A 26,680-nucleotide genomic window follows, 5' to 3' on the forward strand; every position below is an offset into this window, starting at 1 on the left:
CTAAGAAACAATCCCGTATGCATTCTATGAATTCCTCCTCCAGGCTACCCCGTGCGATACAGTGCAGGTGGGAAATAAGAGAAGAATGAAGGAGGGGCTCGCAGATGCAAGGTCAGCAGTTGGTGGAACAGTTTCATCAGATGGATGATGTTGTTCAGTTGTTTTCTGCACTGTGTGGCGGCGCAGTTATGAATGGAGGTCCCGGAGACCTCCACAGCAATCTCCCCCAGGCATTTGTAAACACCTCGCGAGTGGGTCTCCCCACGGTACAGGACTCGCTTCCTTCCCTCGACTCCCTGCATCAGAGTCTCCAGCTCGGCGTCAGAAAACCACGTAGCCCTTCTTGGTCCAGCAGCACCAGCCATCCTTCAACACAACTCCTTCCCTCCTCAGGGCCTAGCTGCAAACCAGGGAGCAGCTGGCTCGTTAGCATCAAATGGCCAGAAGTATGAATTTGCCCATGGTAATGCCATTCCAATCAATCCACCCACACTCCCGATTCCCGCCAGTCATTACCGCCGGGCGCCATTTTGGGGGGAAAAAAATGTGAAAATCGATCAAGTGGCCTCCGCAAACATAGCGGCGGTAATGGCGCAAAAAAGACAGTAGGTGCGCCAGGTTTGTGGTGGGCCTGAATTTCAGCCCCCCCTTACTCTTATACTACAGACTCCTTGCAATAAAGGACAACATGCCATTTGCCTTCCTTATTGCTTGTTGTACCTGCCTGCTAGCTTTCTGCGTTTCTTGCACAAGGACACCCGTATCTCTCTGAACACCAACATTTAAAAGTTTCTTACCTTTTAAAAAATATTCTGTTTTTCTATTCTTCCTACCAAAATGAATAACCTCACATTTCCCTACATTATACTCCATCTGCCACCTTACTGCCACCTTAGTCTATCTATATCCCTTTACAGAATCTTTGGGGCCGATAATTGCCCCTTCCGATAAGGCCTCTGGCCGCCTGAAAGCGGCGGCCACAGGGCAGCGTGGAATTGCCGCCAACTCTCCGCAAAGGGGCTACCATTTTGGAAATTGCCCTTCCTCAGTTTTGGAGCGTGTCCGGGACCGCCCGCTTTCCCGCCATGGCATGCACGCGCTGACCCCTTACCGACTGGCGGGGACCCCCTTGCTAAAATTTCCCATTTCCCAGCATTGCCCCGCCACCGATCAGTGCCCCCACTCTCTGTGGCATGGCAGCCCAGCCGCCCTTAAAGGGGAGTGCACACTGCCATGGCCAGCATGTTATTTTTTTTTGTCGGACGACTGCCATCCAAAAATTATAACTACGGGTTCGGCCGGGCTGCCAACACGCAGTATGGCACCCCCTCTTGGGTGCCAGGCCACTTGCCTGGCCGATACCCTCCCTGATGGCCCAGTGTTTGTCACTGAAGTGGCTGCAGAGTTCGCAGCAGCTTAACTGAAGGGGAGAGACGTTGTGACTCGCCAGCGCAATTATGTCACCAGCACGGTGCTGATGACTGACAGCGTCGGCTACTCCATCCCACCCCCACTTCAGCCCCACTATTGATGGCCACTCAGCTCCGCCTCCAATTCTGCCCCACTCAGGGAAAAAATACCTGCTGAATTTTGACGACTAGGCCGCCTCAACGCATGGGGCGACCAGAACACATCGAAACCGGTAGGTGCACCTGGTTGGGGCGGTGTTCAATTTCGGCTCCTTTGTATTCTTCTCACATCTTACTGTCTGACCTAGCTTTGCATCATCAGCAAACTTGGATAGATTACACTCGGTGCCTTTATCTAGGTCATTAATATTGATTGTAAATAGCTGAGGCCCTAGCACTGATCCTTTTAATCCAATCTGCCTCAGCTAACTCGCCCTTCATACCTATGTAATTGGCTTCATTTAAGTTTAAGACCCTAGTTTCAGACCTAGGCAAGTCACTCTCAAACGTAATGTAAAATTCTGTCATATTATGATCACTCTGCCCCAGAGGATCCCTTACTATGAGATTGTTAGTTAACCCTATCTCATTACACAAAACAAGATCTAAAATAGCCTGTTCCCTGGTTGATTCCATGATGTGTTGTTCTAGGAAACTGTCCCGAATGCATTCCATGAACTCATCCTCCAGGCTACCTTTGCCAATTTGATTTGTCCAGTCTATATGAAGATTAAAGTTCCCCACAATTATTGCATTACCTTTGTTACAAGCTCCTACTATTTCTTGATTAATTTTCTTTCTAATGGTATAGCTACTGTTAGGGGGCCTGTATACTCCTCCCACCAGTGTTTCTGTCCCTTGTTATTTTCTTATCAACATATTGATTCTACTTCCTGATATTCCGAGCAAAGATCCTTTCTCTCTACTGTCCTTATGTCATCCTTTATTACCAGGGCTATCTCCCCCACCACCCCCACCCCCCCACCCCCGCCATACTTTTCCATCTTGCCTGTCTTTTCAAAAGGTCAAGTACCTTGGAACATTTTGTTCTCAACCTTGGTCACCTTGTAACCACGTCTCCGTAATGGCTATTAGATCAAACCAATTTATCTCTATTTATGCCAATAGTTAGCCCATTGTGTTACGAATGCTTCATGCATTCAGATAAAGAGCCTTTAATTTAACTTTTTTTTACCATTCTTCCCTGCTTTGACTTTATTCTCTGCTGCACCGCTACCACTAAACTCTCTCTCCCTTCCTGTCATACTCTGCTTATTTTCTACACTGCTTGTATTCGCTACACTGCTCTATTGCATTGACCTTTCTCTTTAACTTTCTAAATTTACCCTCACCTGACCCCTCCCCACCCCTATTTTTTAGTTTAAAGCCCTATCTACAGACCTAGTTATTTGATTTGCCAGGATGCTGGTCCCATCCCAGTTTAAGTAGAACCCGTCTTGAAGGAACAGCTACCTTTTCCCCAGTACTGGTGCCAGTGCCCCATGAATTGAAACCCCATCTTCCCACACCACTCTTTGAGCCATGTATTTAACTCTCTGATCTGTTTGACCCTATGCCAATTTGTGCCTGGCTCAGGTAGTAATCTAGATTATTACCCTTGGGGTTCTGCTTATTAATTTAGACCCTAGCTCCTTAAACTGCCTCAGCAGAACCTCACTCTTAGTTCTACCTATGTCATTGGTTCTTACATGGACCACGGCAGCGGGATCCTCCCCCTCCCACTCCAAGTTCTTCTCCAGCCGCGAGGAGATATCCTTAACCCTGGCACTGTGCAAGCAACACAGCCTCTGGAACTCCCTGTCACAGCTGCAGAGAACAGTATTTATCCCCCTGACTATACTGTCCACTACCAGATTCCTATCTTCTCCCCCCACTTGGATGGCACCCCTGTATCACGGTGCCGTGGTCAGTTTGCTCATTCTCCCTGCAGTCCTTTTCCTCATCCATACAGGTAGCAAGTACCTCGTACCTGTTGGACAGGGTCAAGGGCTGAGGCTCCTGCACCCTGGGGCCCTATACCTTCCTGATTCGCAGTCACACCATCCTGTTCCTGACCATTGACCAACTCTAAAGTACTATTTAACCTTAAGGGTGTGATTGCCTCCTGGAGCAGATCACTAAAATGTAGTAGTCAGGGACAACAATAATCAAAAAGGCTAATGGAACGTTAGCCTTTATATCAAGAGGGCTAGAATATAAAGGGGAGGAAGTTTTGCTACAGCGATACAAAGCCCTGGTTAAACCACATCCGGAGTACTGTATACAGTCTGGGTACCACACCTTCGAAAAGATATATTGACAGATTCACGAGAATGTTGCCAGGGTTCCAAAGGTTAGACTATGAGGAGAGATTCCAAAAACTAGGCTTGTATTTCCTGGAATATAGAAGGTTAAGGGTTGATTTGATTTTGTGGTTTTGAGGATTTTGAAAGGAATTGATAAGGAAGATAAAGAGAAATCTTTTCCGCTGTTTGGGGAGGTTTGGACAAAGGGACACAACCTTAAAATCAGAGCCAGGCCATTCAGTAGAGAAGTTAGGAATCACTTCTTCACACAAAAGGTGATAGAAATGCGGAACTCTCTCCCACAAAAGCCAATTGATGCTAGCTCAGTTAATAATTTTAAATCTGAGATCGATAGATTTTTGCTAGAGAAAAGTTTAAACGGATATAAAGCCATGCCAGATAGATGGAGTTAAGATACAGACCAGCCAAGCTCTCATTGAATGGCGGAACAGGTTTGAGGTTCTACTATAGTTCCTATGGCCTAGAAATTCCAGTACGCTGTATACCTGCCGGTAACGGCGCCAGCAAGGCTAACGGCCGCCCGCCCTGGGAGCGCAGGCAGCATCGGTATTTTGGTGCTTCCTGCTAATTAACATCAGTGGTGCGGAGATTGTATGGTGTGACACACTTTTTCCAGCACTAAGCTCAGAAGGAGGCTGAAGGTCGCGTCTGTGTTCCGCTTGCAGTGAATGAGATTGGGGAAGAAACGAGCAAACCCGTAGGCCATGTACGGAACAGTTGCCATACTTGTTACAACAATATTACTTACCACCCGCTTAGCACTCAATATTACCAACAAATTGTGGGGAGTCTGTTGACTGCGTCGGGGAAGTCTGTGCTTTGATCGGACTTTGGGTTTTATGGGATCGGAGGAGAAGGGGGAGGTACACTAGGGCAAATTAATTATCGGAAGTCAGTACCCCTCTCATCGCTGAAGAAGGCATGCAGCATTCCGTGTTGTTGAAAAGGACCATAGGTCGTTTTTTCTTACTTTGAGCCAAGATGGCCCATGTATTGCTTTCAAGGATCTCCCATATCACTTTGCCCACACATCTCATTCTAAAGCAGTAGAGACTAACCCAAGCTCTTTATTTTAAATCTTTCTTAAAACTTTTATGTAGCAGGAAGAAAAAAATGTAGGACAGGGACGATCAAATCCAGCGCTTTCTAGTTTTTGAAATCATGATAGTGTTCATTGATATGCTGAGGTCACGTTAGTCACTGGCTTAGTAGGGTCTGGCAATTGAGGGCTTCTTACTATTCCATGCTGAGGACAGAGTACTCATATCTGATAACTTAAATAATTTGAATTGCTACATCAGATTTCAAAGATCGAAACACTGAAAATGTATAGGTGAATCGTAGTCCAAACCTCAAGCTCACTCTTCTAGTTAATCAGAAGTAATCACCTGCAATATTCTGCATTTTCCCATTTGTTCCATTCAATATTACAATCTCAGCCAGGACAGTTTCAAATAGCAATCCAGCGAAAAAACAATTAAGCTATACCTACGAATCGCAAGGATTACCTCTCAAGACCTAGGCTTGCAATTTAATATAAACACTGCTATGTCTTACATTTGTCAGTTGAAATGACCTCATGGTTGTTAATGCTGCTGAATCGCTTTTAGCGGATGCATGCATGGGCGTGCTTTGGAGAGGGTGGTAAGAGGAGTAGCGATATCCAAAATGGATGAGCGGGCATCAACTCACCGATTGCCGTCACACTTCAACTACTTACAATACTTTCGGCGAGTGCAGACAACGGCAGTGCAAAAAAGTATGGTGGCCGTCATTTTATCCCCCAAATCGGGCAGTAACAGCCGGTGCTAAACATCCAAATTTCTAAACCTCTGTTCCTTTGAATCACATAGAAGCGGTAGGAAGTGTAAGAGAACGCAATTGTAACTCACCAAGGGTATGCACATGCGTGTTTGCAAAAAGTTATGGGGGCTCGGAGGTGCTTACGGGTCGCAATGACCTTTTCGTCTTGTCGGTAGGTGGCAGAAGCGCCTCGGGCGAAATTGCCCCAGAGGTTTTGGGGGCAATTTGCTCGTAGCGGCACGCCCTGTGCTTAGAGCCCTGGGCCAGCACATGCCCGGTGATGACATCATCGGCGTGCGTGCCAACCCCTTTGCGGCCTGCAGGGGAAATTGCCCCGCGAGGCCGGCGCAGGCTGATGTCAGCGCCAGTTTCGTGGGGCACTGAGATCCGCATGGGGCGCCCCTTAAAGGGAAGGCCATGTGCGCCCCAGGCCGCCATTTTATTTTTTCTGACAACTCTTCGGTTAGCCCGGCAATGGTGGCCCTCGCTTCGACCGGGCTGCCATCATGCCATCAGGCCACTAGCCTGATCGAGCACATTCCTGATTGCCCAGTGGCAGCCACAAAAGAGCCTGCAGAGTGCACAGCAGCCCTCCCTTTTAACTGAACGGGAGGGGCGTTGTAGTGCTGACGTCCTGGGAGCGCCCCTCCAATAAGGAAGAGACAGCACTCCGCTCATTTGAGGGGAGCAGAGCCCAATTGTACGCCCAGGTCGGGACTTCCGACCCGGGCAGTAAATGTCCCGGGTCTGGAAGGTTACCATCCCCAAACGGTGCACTGGGCAATTTTGGCCTCATGTTGTCAAGATTCCTTTTTGTTGGGGCACATAAAATGTACTGATTTGCAGCACTTCCCCATCTTGCCCTTTATTATGTGCCGATCGCCAGCTCGCCCTTTCAGTTGTTTCGTAATGAATGTCAATACATGACAGGACCCATTGGGTGGCTATCAATGGGTGTATGCTTGGTTGAAGGATCATTTTGTGCAAAAGGGGCGGTGGGGGGGGAGCGGCTGTAGGGGGAAGGGTGGCGAAAGATTTCATTTTTCATGTTTTCTAGTCTGACTAACTGAACCTGCGAGCTATGAGTGCCATGGCTGAGGGAAGTCCTAAGAACACAGCTAAGGTTTTAGTCATAAACTACTTTGAGTTTCATTTGCTTCACAAAAAATTATGGTTTCAATGTTTTATCTACCACTGACAGTTGACACCTTATTATTAATGTTACTTGTAGCACTAATATTTTAATACAATTCCAGTTGTAGCCAGAGAATCTCCTGCAATGGCTTATTGCGTTGTTACCTCTGGAGTACCCCAAGGATCTATCCTTTGTCGCCTCCTATTTTTCATCTACATGCTGCCCCTCATCCATGCCTTTATTATCTTCAACTATTCCAATGATCTCTTGGTCAGCCTCCCATCGTCCACCTTCCATAAACTTCAACTCATCTAAAACTTGGCTGCCCATGTCCTACCTCACACTAAGTTCCATTCATCCTTTATCCCTGTGCTCGCTGACCTACATTGGCTCCCAGTACGGCAACTCCTCAATTTAGCATTCTCATCCTTATGTTCAAATCCTCCATGACCTCACCTCTCCCTATCTCTGTAACCTCATCCAGCCCTACAATGCTCTGAGATATTTGGACTCTTCCAGTTCTAGCCTCTTGCGCATCTGTATTTCCATCGCCCCACCATTGGCACTGTTATGTTTAGAATGACTCCACATGACTGAGTACTGTAAGCTTAAAATGATGTGACCTTAGTCTCTTGAATAAAACTCCAGAGTGCCGAAGCAGCATGGCAGAGGTGTGCAGGTGATCCTTGGGCCTCCAACAAGTGCAGCCTCTGGTGGCAAGTCTTACACAGTTATAATGTTAACATACATAACATCACTCCCCCACCCAAAGTCTTTGATACACGTTATTTACAAGTTGAGGTGGTCCGGGGCCCTTCGCTCCCTGGTTGAACGCCTGAGTTCGAACCCTGGCATGGGAGAGTTGGTCAGGCCATTGCTGCACTGCAGCCCGGCTGGTCTGACCAGACTGTTGGGCATGGTGGGTACATCCTCTTGATTGACGGCAAGGTCGATTGCTGGTGGGTGTATGTTGGTGGATCGATGATGGTGATGTCCTCTTCAAGTTGTTCCTGGCTGTCAGTGAATCGCAGTTTGGTCTGATCCAAATACTTTCTGCATGTTTGTCCATTACATAGTTTGACAATAAACACTCCATTCCTCTCCTTGGCCAAGACAGTGCCAGCAACCCATTTGTGACCATGATTAAGGACAAACACAAGGTCATTTACATCAATGTCATGCGATACAGCCGCGCGATCGTGGTACATGTTTTGCCGGTGACACCAGGTTTCCACGTGATCATTAAGATCCAGGTGGACTAAGGAGAGCCTGGTTTTGAGTGCTCTCTTCATTAGCAATTCTGCAGGGGGAACCTCGGTAAGCGAGTGGGGTCGCGTCCGGTAGCTGAACAGAACCCGAGATAAACGGGTCTGCAGGGAGCCGTCTGTCACACATTTCAAGCTCTGCTTGATAGTTTGGACTGCCCATTCTGCTTGACCAGATGCGGGCTTAAATGAGGCAGACCTGACATGCTTAATGCCATTGCGGGTCTTAAACTCGTTGAATTCCGAGCTGGTAAAACATGGTCCATTGTCACTGACAAGGACGTCGGGCAAGCCATGGGTGGCCAAAATGGTCCGGAGGCTCTCAATGGTGGCAGTGGATGTGCAGGATGACATGATTGCACGTTCAATCCATTTAGAGTAAGCGTCCACTACTACTAAGAACATCTTTCCTCGAAGGGGGCCAGTGAAATCTACATGGATCCTGGACCACGGCTTGGAGCGCCATGACCACAGAGTCAGTGGAGCTTCCCTTGGTGCATTGCTCAACTGTGAGCAAGTGTTACATTGGTGTACACATGACTCCAAATCCAAGTCAATGCCGGGCCACTAAACGTGCGACCTGGCGATAGCCTTCATCGTGACAATGCCTTGATGGATACTGTGTAGGTCGCACATAAACTTTTCCCTGCCTTTTTTTGGCAAAACCACGCGATTACCCCATAAGAGACAATCCGACTGGATGGACATTTCATCTTTACGTCGGTGAAACGGCTTAATTTCATCTTGCATTTCCACGGCAACAGCCGACCAGCTCCCATTGAGGATGCAACTTTTTGCTAGTGATAGCACAGGGTCCAGGCTAGTCCAGGTCCTGATCTGGCGAGCCGTGACAGGTGATCCCTCGCTCTCAAAAACATCCATGACCAGAAGCAAGTCTGTGGGTTGCGCCATTTCCACCCTGGGCAATGGTAGCCGACTGAGGGCATCAGCACAGTTCTCCATGCCTGGTCTGTGGCGGATAACATAGTCATAAGCGGACAATGTTAGTTTGGATGCGGGATGAAGCATTGGTGTTTATACCTTTGCTTTCTGAAAACAGCGAAATAAGCGGTTTGTGGTCGGTTTCAAATTCGAACCGGAGTCCAAATAGGTATTGGTGCATTTTCTTAATCCAGTATATGCATGCTAATGCCTCTTTCTCGACCATACTGTAGGCTCTTTCAGTCTTAGATAGACTTCTAGACGCATATGCAACCGGTTGCAGTTAGTTTGATGTAACACACACCTGACCCCGTAGAAAGATGCATCACAAGCTAGCACTAATCATTTACACGGGTCATACAAGTAACTTGTTAGAACATTGCAGGTTTCTGGCCTTCTCAAAGGCTGTCTCTTGAGATTTACCCCAAACCCAGTCGTCACCCTTACGTAGCAACATGTGCAATGGTTCCAGCAAAGTGCTCAACCTGGGTAGAAAGTTACCAAAATAGTTGAGGAGTCCCAGGAACGAATGCAGCTCCGTCATATTTTGTGGTCTGGGTGCGTTCTTGATGGCCTCTGTCTTTGAGTCCGTGGGTCTGATGCCGTCTGCCGCAATCTTTCTCCCCAAAAATTCAACCTCTGGCACCAGGAAAACACACTTGGAGCATTTCAGCCTGAGACCCACTCTGTCCAGTCGACTTAGAACCTCTTCCAGGTTGTGCAGGTGTTCAGTGGTGTCACAACCGGTGATCAGGATGTCGCCTTGAAACACAACGGTGCGCGGAACCAATTTCAGCAGATTCTCCATGTTCCTCTGGAAAATGGCAGCAGCCAAGTGAATCCCAAAAGGGCTCCTGCGGTATATAAACAGTCCTTTGTGCGTGCTGATGCACGTCAGTCTTTTCTAAGATTCAGCCAGCTCCTGTGTCATGTAAGCGGAGGTTAGATCCAATTTGGTGAACGACTTCCCCCCTGCTAACGTTGTGACCAGGTCATCCACCTTGGGTAGTGGATACTGGTCTTGTAGCGAGACCCAGTTGATCGTTACCTTGTAGTCTCCGCAGATTCTGACTGTGCCATCGTTTTTCAAGACCGGAAAAATTGGGCTGGCCCACTCGTTGAACTCAACTGGCAATATGATTCCCTCTCGTTGAAGTCTGTCCAGTTCAATCTCGACTTTCTCCCTCATCATACATAGAACCGCTTGAGCCTTGTGATGAACAGGCCATGCATCAGGGACTAGATGGATCTGTACCTTGGCGCCTGTGAAGTTGCCGATGCCTGGTTCAAATAGCGACGGAATTTGCTCAGTACTTGAGCGCACGAGGCATCATCCACCGAAGATAGTGGTTTGATGTCGTCCCAATTCCATTGAATCTTTCCCAGCCAGCTTCTGCCGAACAGCATTGGGCCATCACCTGGTACAATCCATAGTGATAAGTCATGCACAGCTGCATCGCACGATACCTTCACTGCTGCACTGGTATGAGCTCTTTGGTGTAAGTGCGCAGCTTTGTATAAATCGGGCTCGGTTTGGGCCTTTGTGCCTTGTTGCCCCAGTTTCTCAAAAGCCTTCTGGCTCATAATTGACTGACTCGCCCCTGTGTCCAACTCCATGGAAACTGGAATGCGATTTACTTTGACTTTCAACACTATAGGAGGGCTCTTGGTGGTGAAGGTGTGTACCCCATACACTTCTTCCTCGGCCTCAGGTTGAGTTACCTCTCTTACTCAATCTTCATGATCCGCTTTGGATCGACCATCTTCTGCCGACTCTGCCACGTGATGAGTCGCAGCACGTTTGCACATTCACTGGAGGTGCCCCATTGTCTCGCAGCCCTTGCACACATAGTGCTTGAATTGACATTGATGGGCTCTATGATTACCCCCGCAGCGCCAACATGGTGTTAATGGATTCGCATTCACGCCCCACAGTGGATTCTGATTCATCCTAGGTCTTGCAGCTGCAGACAAATAGGCCCTGCCATGTACAGTTCTGCCTGATAACGGCGTTATTTTATGCACAGTACTTGCCAGTGAGCTTCGATACTGAGAAGATATCAGTTTAGTATTATCGTTCGTGGACATGAAAGCCTGGGCTATCGTGATGACCTTGTTTAGGTCTGGGGATTCGGCAGACAGCAGCTTGCGAAGAATGATCTCGTGGCCGAATCCAAGCACGAAGAAGTTCCGCAGCATTTCCCTCAAAGGCGTTTTAGGCAGGAACATCGGCAGGTACAGAGGAGTGCGAAGGCCAGGGTGGATCAGCAGCAAGTGTTTGTGGCGAGATGCAGTGAATGTTTATGGCGGAGGAGCGGCGAGAGATTGTGGCGGAGGTGCGACAGAAGAGGGTACGGGGCCCAGAAGAGCTGAGGGTCCAGGGGCAGCACGGGCCAGCCACACTGCGATATGTGTACGCACTAGGTCCTTGCAGCAGAGCAGGTCTCCAGTCATCTTGGTTAATCCTTGCCACTGGACCAAGACCTAGCTCTGTCAAGCCCATGTGGTGGCTGATGTGCAACGGTCACCACACGTAAAAAAAGATTAATGCACCGGCATCTTCCACCCTCTCAACTAGAGTTCAGGACTGGAACATCGGGTCCTTCATTGAAATACCTGTGAACTCATGGAAGCAAGTCATCCTCGTTCAAGGGACTGCCTATGATGATGATGAGGTTGGCGACATAACTCGCCACGTCCTGGCCCTCGGAGCGATAGTTTGTATAGAAGCGATACCTGGCCATTAAGATGCTCTCCTTCACTTGAGATGTTTCCGAACCAGCGTACACAACTCTGCATATGTCTTTTCCGTTGGTTTCGTCGGTGCTGGCAGGTGCTTGATGAGGTGGTATGTTGTAGACCCACAAACGGTGAGGAGAATCGCCCTGCGCTTGATCGCTTTATCGTCCGCATCCAGCTTGTTGGCCACGAAATACTGATCAAAACATTCAATGAAGGCTTCCCAATCATCACCCTCTACAAATCGCTCAAGAATACCAACAGCAGTCATAACCACGTGAAAGTTTGTGATCTGTTACTCATCGCCAATTGTTATGTTTGGAATAACTTCACAAGACTGAGTACTGTAAGCTTAAACTGATGTGACCTTAGTCTCTTTAATAAAACTCCAGAGTGCTGAAGCAGCATGGCAGACAACCTTTTATACTCGCTTAGGTGAGGTGTGCAGGTAACCCTTGGGCCTCCAACAGGTGCGCCCTCTGGTGGCAAGTCTTACACAGTTATAATGTTTACGTACAAAACAGGCACTGTGCTTTCAGCTGCCTAAACTCTGAAACTCAGGCCCTAAGCTCTGAAATTCCTTTACTAAACCTCTTTCCCTCTTCTTTAAGATACTCCTTAGGACCTACTTCTTTGACCAAACTTTTGATCATTTGTCCTAATATCGCCTCATGTGACTCGATGTCAAATTTCATTTGCCAACACTCCTGTGAATCACTTTGAGACGTTTTACTCCAATAAAGATGCTGTTTAAATGCGTTGGTTGTTCAGAGGAATGAAAAATCTTGTTTCCTAACTTTTAAAAAGGCATATCCCTCATTTCACAAATTAACCTGGTAGCCAGCTTATATGTGCACTGAAAATAATTTCTTTTTGCAGCCCTGTGCTTTCAAGTGCCTTGACCCCTGTGCTGGGAAGATGGGATCTGCCTGTTTTCACTCTGCCTTTTAATATTGCTCTGTCGGTGTATATAGCCGCAACAGGACACCACAACCAGCATTTTCCCCAAGTTCTTATTCAACCTATGACTGCACCATTAAACACCACATGGCCAGATCTCAGTGTTCTAATGGTAAGCAGAATCTTATCTATGTCATTGTGTAATCATTAATCACTTTAGCAGCATTAGATATTTGCAGCAAAATACTATTATACGCAAAACTGATTAATTTAAAATCCTTTTATATGTTTACATGGTATAATTTCAGATTTTCACCTGTTTGTCTCTATTATGATTGAGTTGTTGAAAGGCAGTAAGTGAGAGTTATAATCCATGTCAGAAGTATATTGATATTTTACTCGGAGGCTAAAACTTTTTCAAAGTACTATTGCATCAGTTACAGTACTTCACTTTTTTAGCTCCCATCTCAAAATGTGTAGATTAAATACACCATTATCTCTCAGAAAACACTGTACAAAGGCTGTAACATAATTTGCGGTGCATCATGTACCTAGTTCCTATATAAATGCGCTATGTAAATGCAAGTCTTTCATTTTCTTTTTAGTTGTCACAAAATTGGGGCATCTTATTTGGCTTAAACAAGATGATTTTTAACTGTCATTCATTACTTCTAACCTTTTAGTATTCCGCAAAAGCCGGTTTTCAGCCTTCTCTTTAAAAACCTGACTGATTGTGTTTTATCTCCCTCTGTTCACAACCAGAAGGAGATTAAAGACTTTCCAACACAGTGGGAATGATGTGTTTTTTGATTCCCAGGACAGGCTAATAAATTACTTATTATTTATAGTTTATGGGGATATAACATCAAAGCTAGCTCATTTGCATCTTAACTATCGTCTCACAGCTTTTATTTACTTGTTTTAATATGCTTTAAAAACACTGGGGCAATTGTTTGTCTTCATCGCCTGGATGGAAATCTGATGGAATGAATTACCTGCTTCTTGTAGAACCTTCCTGATTTTCATTCCATTAATTCCAATAGAAGGAAAATCAGACAGATTCTACAAGGAGCCAAATTACAGGCCAAAACATTACCCCAATATTCAAAGAAAAGTACTTTTCAAAATGTTTCTGTGGAAAAATGGACAGAATATACCATATGCTTTGGGTCTCAATGATATCGGAGCACTCAATGTGTGCATCTTCCTCTCCCAGCCACACATACATTAACTTTATTGTTGTCACCAGTCTACCAACCCAAGAAAGGCGATCCAAACCCGAATTACTAACCAGGTTAACTTGACTTATAGGCGCAAATTCTCGCCCATGATTCTGGACAGTTTTGGGCAGGTTGGTGCTGGGGAATGAGGGAAAATTTTAGCATTGAAGCATACTACTGCTTCACTACCCTGGCCAGGATTTTTTCCCCATGCCCCCACTGGGACTGCTGTTGACCACTCCTTCCCTGCATGCAAATGGAGGGTGGGATAAGGTCCTTAAGAATTTCCCTCCTATTTGCCCAATGTACCACTGCTTCTCAGGGCCATCATGTGGCAAGTAGCTGTAGGCTCTGGGAAGTGGCAGCAGAGGCGTTATCTATACACCCTAGGGTAGATCTTGACTTTGTACAATAGTGTAAAACAGATAGCAAGTCCACAGCCTGCTTTACATCTCTCCCCATTTTTACTTCCTTTGACTTCAGAACAAGTGAGTGTAATCAGAGACAAACAGTGATCGAGATATCAAGGACTCTGATGGACTTTGGGAGAGAAAGCATCAAGTTAAACAAATTACAAAAGAGATAAAGGAAGGAAAAGAAATGTGAAGGGAAATTAAAATTCTGATACAAACTATACAGTAAAAACATGCCATATGGGAAAATTGTTTAGTTCCAATGGTGGTAAATAAAACTTATAAACCACTGTTTTGGTTTCATGTCAGCAGCTTCCAGGACCTTTGTACTTTTAAGTTTACATAAATCAAATAATAACTTACTGCTTAATTTTTATTCAGCTTCTAAGAACTATTCCAGTGGGTGTTGGGCAGGTGTATGGCTGCAACAATCCCTGGACCGGCGGCATTTTCCTTCTTGCATTAATTATCTCATCTCCTGTCATATGTCTGCATGCTGCAATTGGATCCTGTCTCGGTATACTGGCAGGTAAGATTACATCCTTGTTCATACAGAAGATTCTGAAACAGTGTCTGTGACATGAAGTATATTGACGTGCCTTTGGTTTTGATAGAAAAGTGAGAATTGTCTTGGTCAATCTAATACAGTTGCCAGTCTCCCAACAAAGAAGTCTTCGTAACATCGTAACATAGCAGACAATTTTAACTCTATCCATCCAGGAGAAACCTGGTGGATGAGCAACTAAAATCAAACAAGCTTCTTACTCGCCCTGCAGCCTTTAAGAGAGTTTAACCTTTTCAACTGAGCAGGAGGCATGGACACCAGCTCAAAGCTGATGGAGTCTTTTTTTGCATATCGATTCTGATGACATCATTGGGACCTGACTGCAATTTTAACTCAGAAGCCTAATTGGGAAGCTGCAGTGCAGGTGATCAGTGTGGGATGCGGATCGGGGCCAGAAGAGGTCCAATCAGGTATGTTTTTTAAAACTTTTTTATATATGTCCATATGGGGCCAGGAGCAATGGGAGTGGAACCTGACACCAACCCCCTCCCTCCCGGCCCCAGATAGCGAGACTCCTGCGATCCTGCGTCACTTCTGCATTTCCTATTTTCTATTGTTGTAAATATAGGCGGTGAAATTTGATTGGGGCTTGGAGGCAAAATGGGCGGTATCGCATCTGGCGTCTGTTACACGTCCCGTCCGATATTTAGTTCCATTAATAAAACTGAATATCAGGCGGGGCTTATTATAGTTGACAGGTGTAATACCGTCCATTTTGGGTCCCCACCCAAGTTGAATTCTACCCCAAAGACTTTCAAGATGTCTCTTGGTCTAACAACTCCTTTATTGATTTCTCCATTGCACAGCCATCGTTTGCACTTTTCCCCCAATCTCTTATCTTCGACTGCTTAGAATCCCTTGTCCCTAATAATACAAGTTTAAGCTACAAGTTTAAAGTTACCTGTAAACATAAGAACATAAGAACATAAGAAATATGAACAGGAGTAGGCCAAACGGTCCCTAGAGCCTGCTCCGTCATTCAATATCATGGCTGATCTAATCATGGACTCAGCTCCACCTCCCTGCCCGCTCCCCATAACCCCTTATCCCTTTATCGTTTAAGAAACTGTCTATTTCTGTCTTAAATTGATTCAATGTCCCAGCTTATACAGCTCTCTGAGGCAGTGAATTCCACAAATTTACAATCCTCTGAGAGAAGAAATTTCTCCTCATCTCAGTTTTAAATGGACGGCCCCTTATTCTAAGATCATGCCCTCTAGTTCTAGTCTCTCCCATCAGTGGAAACATCCTCTCTGCATCCACCTTGTAATATTGTGTACAGTTTTGGTCTCCTAATCTGAGGAAGGACATTCTTGCTATTGAGGGAGTGCAGCGAAGGTTCACCAGACTGATTACCGGGATGGCAGGACTGAAGAAAGACTGGATTGACTAGGCTTATATTCACTGAATTTAGAAGAATGACAGGGGATCTCATAGAAGCATATAAAATTCTGACGGGATTGGACAGGTTAGATTCAGGAAGAATGTTCCCGATGTTGGAGAAGTCCAGAACCAGAGGTCACAGTCCAAGGATAAGCGGTAAGCCATATAGGACCGAGATGAGGAGAAGCTTTTTCACCCAGAGAATAGTGAATCTATGGAATTCTCTACCACAGAAAGCTGTTGAGTCCAGTTCATTGAATATATTCAAAAGGGAGTTAGATGTGACCCTTATGGCTAAAGGGATCGGAGGTATGGAGAGAAGGCAGAAGTGGGGTACTGAAGTTGCATGATCAGCCATGATCATATTGAATGGTGGTGCAGGCTCGAAGGGCCGAATGGCCTACTCCTGCACCTATTTTCTATGTTTCTATGTTTCTATAAATTTAATCTTGACAGAAGATAAAACATAGACTCAGAACATAAAACATAAAACTAGTTTGTCCCCAGCTGGAGTATTGTGTCCAATTCTGGGCATCACACTTTGGGAAGGACGTGAAGGCTTTTGAGCGTTGGAAGCAAGTCTTCCTAGATTCCGAGGGACTGCCTATGATGATGATGATGATGATGATGATGGTGTGCTGTTCTCAACTCTTTGTGAATTCTGCTTCCAACTCTGGTCTCTTCTGCATACCTCACTTCCATTACTCCAAAATTGCCGTGATTCTTACCGACGGATCCATTACAGACCCAATTCACGTCCGGACCGGGGTCAAACAGGGCTGCATCATCGCTCCAACCCTCTTCTCAATCTTCCTCACCTCTATGCTCCACCTCACAGTCAACAAGCTCCCCACTGGAGTGGACCTAAACTACAGAACCAGCGGGAAGCTGACGCCGCCTCCAGGTCAGGACTAAGATCACCCCAACCTCTGTCGTTGAGCTGCAGTACACGGACGATGCCTGCGTCTGCGCACATTCTGAGGCTGAACTCCAGGATATAGTCAATGTACTCAACGAGGCATATGAAAGCATGGGACTTACACTTAACATCCACAAGACAAAGATCCTCCGCCAGCCTGTCCTCGCCGCACAGCACTGCCCTCCAGTCATCGATTCACGGCGTGGCCCTCGACAAAGTGGACCATTTCCCATATCTCGGAAGCCTCCTATCAACAAAGGCAGACATTGATGCGGAGATTCAACATCGTCTCCAGTGCACCAGTGCAGCCTTCAGCCGTCTGAGGAAAAGAGTTTTCGAAGACCATGCCCTCAAATCTACCACCAAGCTCATGGTCTACAGGGCTGTAGTAATACCCATCCTCCTGTATGGATCAGAGGCATGGACGATGTATAGAAGGCACCTCCAGTCGCTGGAGATATATCATCAACGATGTCTCCGCATGATCTTGCAAATCCCCTGGGAGGACAGGCGCACCAACATTAGTGTCCTCGTCCAGGCTAACATCCCCAGTATTGAAGCACTGACCACACTCGATCAGCTCCGCTGGGCAGGCCACATAATTCACATGCCAGACACGAGACTCCCTAAGCAAATGTTCTATGCAGAGCTTCTTCATGGCAAACAAGCCAAAGGTGGGCAGCGGAAACATTACAAGGACACCCTCAAAGCCTCCCTGGTTAAGTGCAACATCACCACTGACACCTGGGAGACCCTGGCTGAAGACCACCCTAGGTGGAAAAAGTGCATCCGGGAGGGCGTTGAGCTCTTCGAGTCTCAACGGCGAGGGCATAAAGAGGTCAAACACAGGCAGCGGAAGGAGCGCGCGGCAAACCAGTCCCACCCATCTCTTCCCTCAACGAATGTCTGTCCGACCTGTAACAAGGTCTGTGGTTCTCGTATTGGACTGTTCAGCCACCAAAGAACTCACTTTAGGAATGGAAGCAAGTCTTCCTCGATTCCGAGGGACTGCTTATGATGATGATGGTGTGCTATTCTCAATCCTTTGTGAATTTTGCTTTCCTCCAACTCTGGTCTCATCTGCATCCCTCACTTCCATCGCTCCAACATTGACAACCATGCTTTCAGCCATTTAGGCCCTTATTCCTGGAGTTCCCTCCCTAAACCTCAAGGCCTCGCCACCTCTCTCTGCTCCTTTAAGACTCTCCTTTAAGACCAGGATTTTAGTCACTCCTCCTAATATCTCCTTTTTGGCTCGGTGTCGATATTTGTCTGATTTCACTTCAATGAAACTCCTTGGGAAGTATTTGTATATTAAAGGTATTGTGTTCCTAACACAAATGAGGCTGCACACAGGGAGATTAAAGTAACAGTGACCTCAGTCTTTATTAAAACACTCCAGAGTGAGGAACAGGCCTCAGGGGCCGGCTTATATACAGTGCTCCCAAGGGATGCTGGGATCCCTTGGGACTTCAGGGGATGCGCTCTCTGGTGGCGGAACATGGGAGTGCATGCTATATAGATACACAACATCACTCCCCGCCAAAGTCAAAGTGAAAATTATTGACAAGGTGAGGCGGTCGGGAGCTTTTCTTCCCCTGGTGGACCGCTTCGGTACAAATGTCTTTTCTGGTGTGTTGGCTGTACCCTCGCTGGGCTGGCGTGTTGTTGGCCCTGCACGGCTGCTGGGTGAGCCTGGCCTTGCTGGGTTGTTGGGCGTGATGGGTTCAATTTCCTGGTCCGGGGTGGTGTAGTTGATCCTTTGGGTGTGTGTTGTGGGCTCGAAAAAGGTGGTGTCTGCTGTGGGTTGTTCAGGGCAGTCTGTGAACCGCAGCCTTGTTTGGTCCAGGTGCTTTCTGCAAATTTGTCCATTGTCTAGTTTGACTACAAACACCCTACTCCCTTCTTTAGCTATCACCATGCCCGCGATCCACTTGGGACCATGTCCATAGTTTAGCACATACACAGGGTAATTTAGAACAATTTCCCGTGACACAGTGGCGCGACCATCGTTTACATTTTGTTGCTGCTCCTGCTCTCTACCTGATCATGCAGGTTGGGGTGAAGCAGCGAGAGTCTGGTTTTTAGTGTCCTTTTCATGAGTAGCTCAGCCGGGGGCACCCCTGTGAGCGAGTGGGGTCTCATGCGGTAGCTGAGCAGTACTCGGGACAGGCAGGTTTGTAGTGAGCCTTCTGTGACTCGTTTAAGACTCTGTGTGATTGTTTGTAATGCCCGCTCTGCCTGCTCATTGGAGGCTGGTTTAAGCGGGGCCGAGGTGACATGTTTGATCTCATTGCGGGTCATGAATTCTTTAAATTTGACACTGGTGAAACATGGCCCGTTGTCATTAACCAGTATGTCAGGCAGGCCGTGGGTGGCAAACATGGCCCTCAGGCTTTTAATGGTGGCGGTGGCGATGCTTCCCGACATTATTTTACGTTCAATCCATTTTGAAAAAGCATCCACCACCATCAGGAACATTTTACCGAGAAACGGGCCCGCATAGTCGACATGGATCCTCAACCATGGTCTGGAGGGTCAGGACCATAAACTTAGTGGTGCCTCTCTGAGCGCGTTGCTCAACTGAGCACACATGCTACATTGCCGTACACAGGACGCGAAGTCAGAGTCGATACCGGGCCACCACACGTGGAATCTGGCTATCGCTTTCATCATTACTATACCCGGGTGTGTGCTGTGGAGATCTGAGATGAACATCCCCCTGCCCTTTTTTGGTAGCACTACGCAGTCAGTCGAGGAGGCGGGAGCTCGGAGCAGCGCGAGTCCGGGGTCGGCGAGAGGCCTATAAAGGCCAGCGGGAGTCGAGCAGTTCGAGCAGTCAGTCGAGGAGGCGGGAGCTCGGAGCAGCGCGAGTCCGGGATCGGCGAGAGGCCTATAAAGGCCAGCGGGAGTCGAGCAGTTCGAGCAGTCAGTCGAGGAGGCGGGAGCTCGGAGCAGCGCGAGTCCGGGGTCGGCGAGAGGCCTATAAAGGCCAGCGGGAGTCGAGCAATTCGAGCAGTCAGTCGAGGAGGCGGGAGCTCGGAGCAGCGCGAGTCCGGGGTCGGCGAGAGGCCTATAAAGGCCAGCGGGAGTCGAGCAGTTCGAGCAGTCAGTCGAGGAGGCGGGAGCTCGGAGCAGCGCGAGTCCGGGGTCGGCGAGAGGCCTATAAAGGCCAGCGGGAGTCGAGCAGTTCGAGCAGCCAGTCGAGGAGGCGGGAGCTCGGAGCAGCGCGAGTCCGGGGTCGGCGAGAGGCCTATAAAGGCCAGCGGGAGTCGAGCAGTTCGAGCAGCCAGTCGAGGAGGCGGGAGCTCGGAGCAGCGCGAGTCCGGGGTCGGCGAGAGGCCTATAAAGGCCAGCGGGAGTCGAGCAGTTCGAGCAGCCAGTCGAGGAGGCGGGAGCTCGGAGCAGTGCGAGTCCAGGGTCGGCGAGAGGCGTGCCGGTGCAGCTACAGGGAGAAGGCAAAGATACAAAGGTGACGTCACAGCCTAGGGGGTAAGTGATTGGCTGGTGATTGGTGAGTAGTTTTTCTTTTTCTTCTTATATTGGTCAGTAACTTTTAACATTGTTATTACCAGTTTAAAGTGTATCTAAGGGTTAAGACATGGCAGGAGAGCTCGGTCGGGTGTTATGCTCCTCCTGTACCATGTGGGAACTCAGGGACGCTTCCGGTGTCCCTGACGACTACGTGTGCGGGAAGTGTGTCCACCTCCAGCTCCTGACGGCCCGCGTTGCGGAGTTGGAGCTGAAAGTGGATTCACTCTGGAGCATCCACGATGCTGAGAATGACGTGAGTATCACGTGTAGTGAGTTGGTCTTACCGCAGGGAAAGGGTCCACAGCCAGATAGGGAATGGAAGACCAGCAGGAAGAGTAGTGCAAGGAAGGTAGTGCAGGGGTCCCCTGTGGTCATCCCCCTGCAAAACAGATACACCGCTTTGGGTACTGTTGAGGGGAATGACTCATCAGGGGAGGGCAGCAGCAGCCAAGTTCATGGCACCGTGGCTGGCTCTGCTGCACAGGAGGGCAAGAAAAAGAGTGGGAGAGCAATAGTGATAGGGGATTCAATTGTGAGGGGAATAGATAGGCGTTTCTGCGGCCGCAACCGAGACTCCAGGATGGTATGTTGCCTCCCTGGTGCAAGGGTCAAGGATGTCTCGGAGCGGGTGCAGGACATTCTGAAATGGGAGGGAGAACAGCCAGTTGTCGTGGTGCACATTGGTACCAACGACATAGGCAAAAAAAGGGATGAGGTCCTACGAAACGAATTTAAGGAGCTAGGAGCTAAATTAAAAAGTAGGACCTCAAAAGTAGTAATCTCGGGATTGCTACCAGTGCCACGTGATAGTCAGAGTAGGAATCGCAGGATAGCGCAGATGAATACGTGGCTTGAGCAGTGGTGCAGCAGGGAGGGATTCAAATTCCTGGGGCATTGGGACCGGTTCTGGGGGAGGTGGGACCAGTACAAACCGGACGGTCTGCACCTGGGCAGGACTGGAACCAATGTCCTAGGGGGAGTGTTTGCTAGTGCTGTTGGGGAGGATTTAAACTAATATGGCAGGGGGATGGGAACCAATGCAGGGAGACAGAGGGAAACAAAAAGGAGACAAAAGCAAAAGACAGAAAGGAGATGAGGAAAAGTGGAGGGCAGAGAAACCCAAGGCAAAAAACAAAAAGGGCCACTGTACAGCAAAATTCTAAAAGGACAAAGGGTGTTAATAAAACAAGCCTGAAGGCTTTGTGTCTTAATGCAAGGAGTATCCGCAATAAGGTGGATGAATTAATTGTGCAAATAGATGTTAACAAATATGATGTGATTGGGATTACGGAGACGTGGCTCCAGGATGATCAGGGCTGGGAACTCAACATTCAGGGGTATTCAACATTCAGGAAGGATAGAATAAAAGGAAAAGGAGGTGGGGTAGCATTGCTGGTTAAAGAGGAGATTAATGCAATAGTTAGGAAAGACATTAGCTTGGATGATGTGGAATCTATATGGGTAGAGCTGCAGAACACCAAAGGGCAAAAAACGTTAGTAGGAGTTGTGTACAGACCTCCAAACAGTAATAGGGATGTTGGGGAGGGCATTAAACAGGAAATTAGGGGTGCATGCAATAAAGGTGTAGCAGTTATAATGGGTGACTTTAATATGCACATAGATTGGGCTAGCCAAACTGGAAGCAATACGGTGGAGGAGGATTTCCTGGAGTGCATAAGGGATGGTTTTCTAGACCAATATGTTGAGGAACCAACTAGGGGGGAGGCCATCTTAGACTGGGTGTTGTGTAATGAGAGAGGATTAATTAGCAATCTCATTGTGCGAGGCCCCTTGGGGAAGAGTGACCATAATATGGTGGAATTCTGCATTAGGATGGAGAATGAAACAGTAATTTCAGAGACCATGGTCCAGAACTTAAAGAAGGGTAACTTTGAAGGTATGAGGCGTGAATTGGCTAGGATAGATTGGCGAATGATACTTAGGGGGTTGACTGTGGATGGGCAATGGCAGACATTTAGAGACCGCATGGATGAAGTACAACAATTGTACATTCCTGTCTGGCGTAAAAATAAAAAGGGAAAGGTGGCTCAACCGTGGCTATCTAGGGAAATCAGGGATAGTATTAAAGCCAAGGAAGTGGCATACAAATTGGCCAGAAATAGCAGCGAACCTGGGGACTGGGAGAAATTTAGAACTCAGCAGAGGAGGACAAAGGGTTTGATTAGGACAGGGAAAATGGAGTACGAGAAGAAGCTTGCAGGGAACATTAAGGCGGATTGCAAAAGTTTCTATAGGTATGTAAAGAGAAAAAGGTTGGTGAAGACAAACGTAGGTCCACTGCAGTCAGAATCAGGGGAAGTCATAACGGGGAACAAAGAAATGGCGGACCAATTGAACAAGTACTTTGGTTCGGTATTCACTAAGGAGGATACAAACAACCTTCCGGATACAAAAGGGGTCAGAGGGTCTAGTAAGGAGGGGGAACTGAGGGAAATCTTTATTAGTCGGGAAATTGTGTTGGGGAAATTGATGGGATTGAAGGCCGATAAATCCCCAGGGCCTGATGGATTGCATCCTAGAGTACTTAAGGAGGTGGCCTTGGAAATAGCGGATGCATTGACAGTCATTTTCCAACATTCCATTGACTCTGGATCAGTTCCTATGGAGTGGAGGGTAGCCAATGTAACCCCACTTTTTAAAAAAGGAGGGAGAGAGAAAACAGGGAATTATAGACCGGTCAGCCTGACCTCAGTAGTGGGTAAAATGATGGAATCAATTATTAAGGATGTCATAGCAGTGCATCTGGAAAATGGTGACATGATAGGTCCAAGTCAGCATGGATTTGTGAAAGGGAAATCATGCTTGACAAATCTTCTGGAATTTTTTGAGGATGTTTCCAGTAAAGTGGACAAAGGAGAACCAGTTGATGTGGTATATTTGGACTTTCAGAAGGCTTTCGACAAGGTCCCACACAAGAGATTAATGTGCAAAGTTAAAGCACATGGGATTGGGGGTAGTGTGCTGATGTGGATTGAGAACTGGTTGTCAGACAGGAAGCAAAGAGTAGGAGTAAACGGGTACTTTTCAGAATGGCAGGCAGTGACTAGTGGGGTACCGCAAGGTTCTGTGCTGGGGCCCCAGCTGTTTACATTGTACATTAATGATTTAGACGAGGGGATTAAATGTAGTATCTCCAAATTTGCGGATGACACTAAGTTGGGTGGCAGTGTGAGCTGCGAGGAGGATGCTATGAGGCTGCAGAGTGACTTGGATAGGTTAGGTGAGTGGGCAAATGCATGGCAGATGAAGTATAATGTGGATAAATGTGAGGTTATCCACTTTGGTGGTAAAAACAGAGAGACAGACTATTATCTGAATGGTGACAGATTAGGAAAAGGGAAGGTGCAACGAGACCTGGGTGTCATGGTACATCAGTCATTGAAGGTTGGCATGCAGGTACAGCAGGCGGTTAAGAAAGCAAATGGCATGTTGGCCTTCATAGCGAGGGGATTTGAATACAGGGGCAGGGAGGTGTTGCTACAGTTGTACAGGGCCTTGGTGAGGCCACACCTGGAGTATTGTGTACAGTTTTGGTCTCCTAACTTGAGGAAGGACATTCTTGCTATTGAGGGAGTGCAGCGAAGGTTCACCAGACTGATTCCCGGGATGGCGGGACTGACCTATCAAGAAAGATTGGATCAACTGGGCTTGTATTCACTGGAGTTCAGAAGAATGAGAGGGGATCTCATAGAAACGTTTAAAATTCTGACGGGTTTAGACAGGTTAGATGCAGAAAGAATGTTCCCAATGTTGGGGAAGTCCAGAACCAGGGGTCACAGTCTGAGGATAAGGGGTAAGCCATTTAGGACCGAGATGAGGAGAAACTTCTTCACCCAGAGAGTGGTGAACCTGTGGAATTCTCTACCACAGAAAGTAGTTGAGGCCAATTCACTAAATATATTCAAAAGGGAGTTAGATGAAGTCCTTACTACTCGGGGGATCAAGGGGTATGGCGAGAAAGCAGGAAGGGGGTACTGAAGTTTCATGTTCAGCCATGAACTCATTGAATGGCGGTGCAGGCTAGAAGGGCCGAATGGCCTACTCCTGCACCTATTTTCTATGTTTCTATGTTTCTATGTCTATGTTTCTACCCCATAACAGGCAGTCTGCCTGAATGGACAGCTTGTCTTTACACCGCTGGAACGGCTTGATTTGCTCTTGCATTTCAATGGGGATGCTGGCCCAGCTCCCATGCACTACACAGTTTTTTACTGGGGACAGCAGAGGATCTTGGCTGGTCCAAGTCCTAATCTGGCAGGCCGTGACAGGTGATTTATCATTTTCAAACACTTCCACAACCATCAACAAGTCTGCGGGCTGCGCCACCATCAACAAGTTTGCAGGCTAGGCCATTTTCACCCCCGTGGTGGGCAAAGGTAGCCGACTGAGAGCATCCGCACAGTTCTCGATGCCTGGCCTGTGGCGGATGGTATAGTTATACGTTGATAGTGTGAGTGCCCACCTTTGTATGCGGGCTGAGGCATTAGTATTTATCCCCTTGTTTTCAGCGAACAGGGATATGAGGGCTTGTGATCGATTTCCAGCTCAAATTTGAGGCCAAACTGATATTGATGCATTTTCTTTACCCCGAACACACACGCTAATGACTCTTTCTCAATCATGCTGTAGACCCTCTCGGCCTTAGACAAGCTCCTGGAGGCATAGGCGACAGGTTGCAACTTCCCTGCAACATTAGCTTGTTGTAATACACACCCGGCTCCGTACGACGACGCATCACATGCTAGCACAAGTCTTTTATACGGGTTATACAATACAAGCAGCTTGTTGGAGCATAAAATGTTTCTGGCTTTCTCAAAAGCAATTACTTGTTTTTTTCCCCATACCCAGTTCTCACCTTTACACAATAACACATGTAGGGGCTCTAAAAGGATGCTTAACCCCGGTAGGAAGTTACCAAAATAGTTGAGGAGTCCCAGGAACGGCCGCAGCTCCGTGACGTTCTGTGGCATGGACATGATCCTGATAGCCTCTGTCTTGGCGTCTGTGGGCTGAATGCCGTCCGCCGTGATCTTTCTCCCCAAAAACTCCACTTCTGTTGCCATGAAGACGCATTTCGACCTCTTCAGCCGCAGCCCTACACGATCCAGTCGATGGAGGACCTCCTCCAGGTTTTGTAGGTGCTCGACGGTGTCTCGACCCATGACCAATATGTCATCCTGAAAAACTATCGTGCGTGGTACCGACTTGAGTAGGCTCTCCATGTTTCTCTGGAAGATCGCTGCAGCCGACCGAATTTGAAACGGTCATCTGTTGTAGATGAACAGTCCCTTGTGCGTGTTAATGCAGGTGATGCCCTTCGAAGACTCCTCCAGCTCCTGCTTCATGTAGGCCGAAGTCAGGTCGAGCTTGGTGAACGTCTTGCCTCCTGCCAGCGTTGCAAATAGGTCATCTGCCTTAGGTAGCGGGTATTGGTCCTGTAGCGAGAAACGATTAATAGTTACTTTATAATCGCCGCAAATCCTGACCGTGCCATCACTTTTGAGTACTGGAACAATTGGGCTGGCCCACTCACTGAATTCCACTGGGGAGATGATGCCCTCGCATTGCAGGCTGTCCAGCTCGATTTCCACTCTCTCCCTCATCATGTGAGGTACCGTTCGCGCCTTGTGGTGAACGGGTCGTGCCTCTGGAACCAAGTAGATCCGCACCTTCGCCCCGGAAAAGTTTACAATGCCTGGCTCAAAATGGGAAGGAAATTTTTAAGAACCTGGGTACATGAGGCCTCATCGACATGTGATAGCGCTCGGATGTCATCCCAGTTTCAGCGTATTTTGCCCAGCCAGCTCCTTCCAAGCAGTGTGGGACCATCGCCCAGGACAATCCAGAGTGGCAGTTCGTGCACCGTGCCCTCGTAGGTGACCTTGACCATGGCGCTGCCCAGGACAGTGATGAGCCCTTTGGTGTACGTTCTCAGTTTCATGTAGATGGGGCTCAGGGCTGGTCTGAGTGCCTTGTTGCACCACAGTCTCTCAAACATCTTTTTACTCATGATGGATTGGCTAGCGCCAGTGTCCAGTTCCATGGCTACGGGTAAGCCATTCAATTTTACATTTAGCATTATAGATGGACATTTCATTGAAAATG

At 47.6% G+C, this 26,680-nt stretch overlaps 1 protein-coding gene across 2 annotated transcripts in view; it reads left to right on the forward strand.

Annotated features, from left to right (window-relative positions):
- Positions 1-26,680, forward strand: part of LOC139239876 (urea transporter 2-like) — a 212,349-nt gene that overhangs the window by 147,178 nt on the left and 38,491 nt on the right. For both annotated transcript variants that reach the window (XM_070868416.1, XM_070868417.1), the window contains exons 5-6: positions 12,500-12,692; positions 14,535-14,682. In XM_070868416.1, the coding sequence (XP_070724517.1) occupies positions 12,500-12,692; positions 14,535-14,682 (341 nt within the window). The remainder of the gene's footprint in view (positions 1-12,499; positions 12,693-14,534; positions 14,683-26,680) is intronic.

Source organism: Pristiophorus japonicus, chromosome 2, assembly GCF_044704955.1.
Source record: "Pristiophorus japonicus isolate sPriJap1 chromosome 2, sPriJap1.hap1, whole genome shotgun sequence".
Classification (NCBI taxonomy): domain Eukaryota; kingdom Metazoa; phylum Chordata; class Chondrichthyes; family Pristiophoridae; genus Pristiophorus; species Pristiophorus japonicus.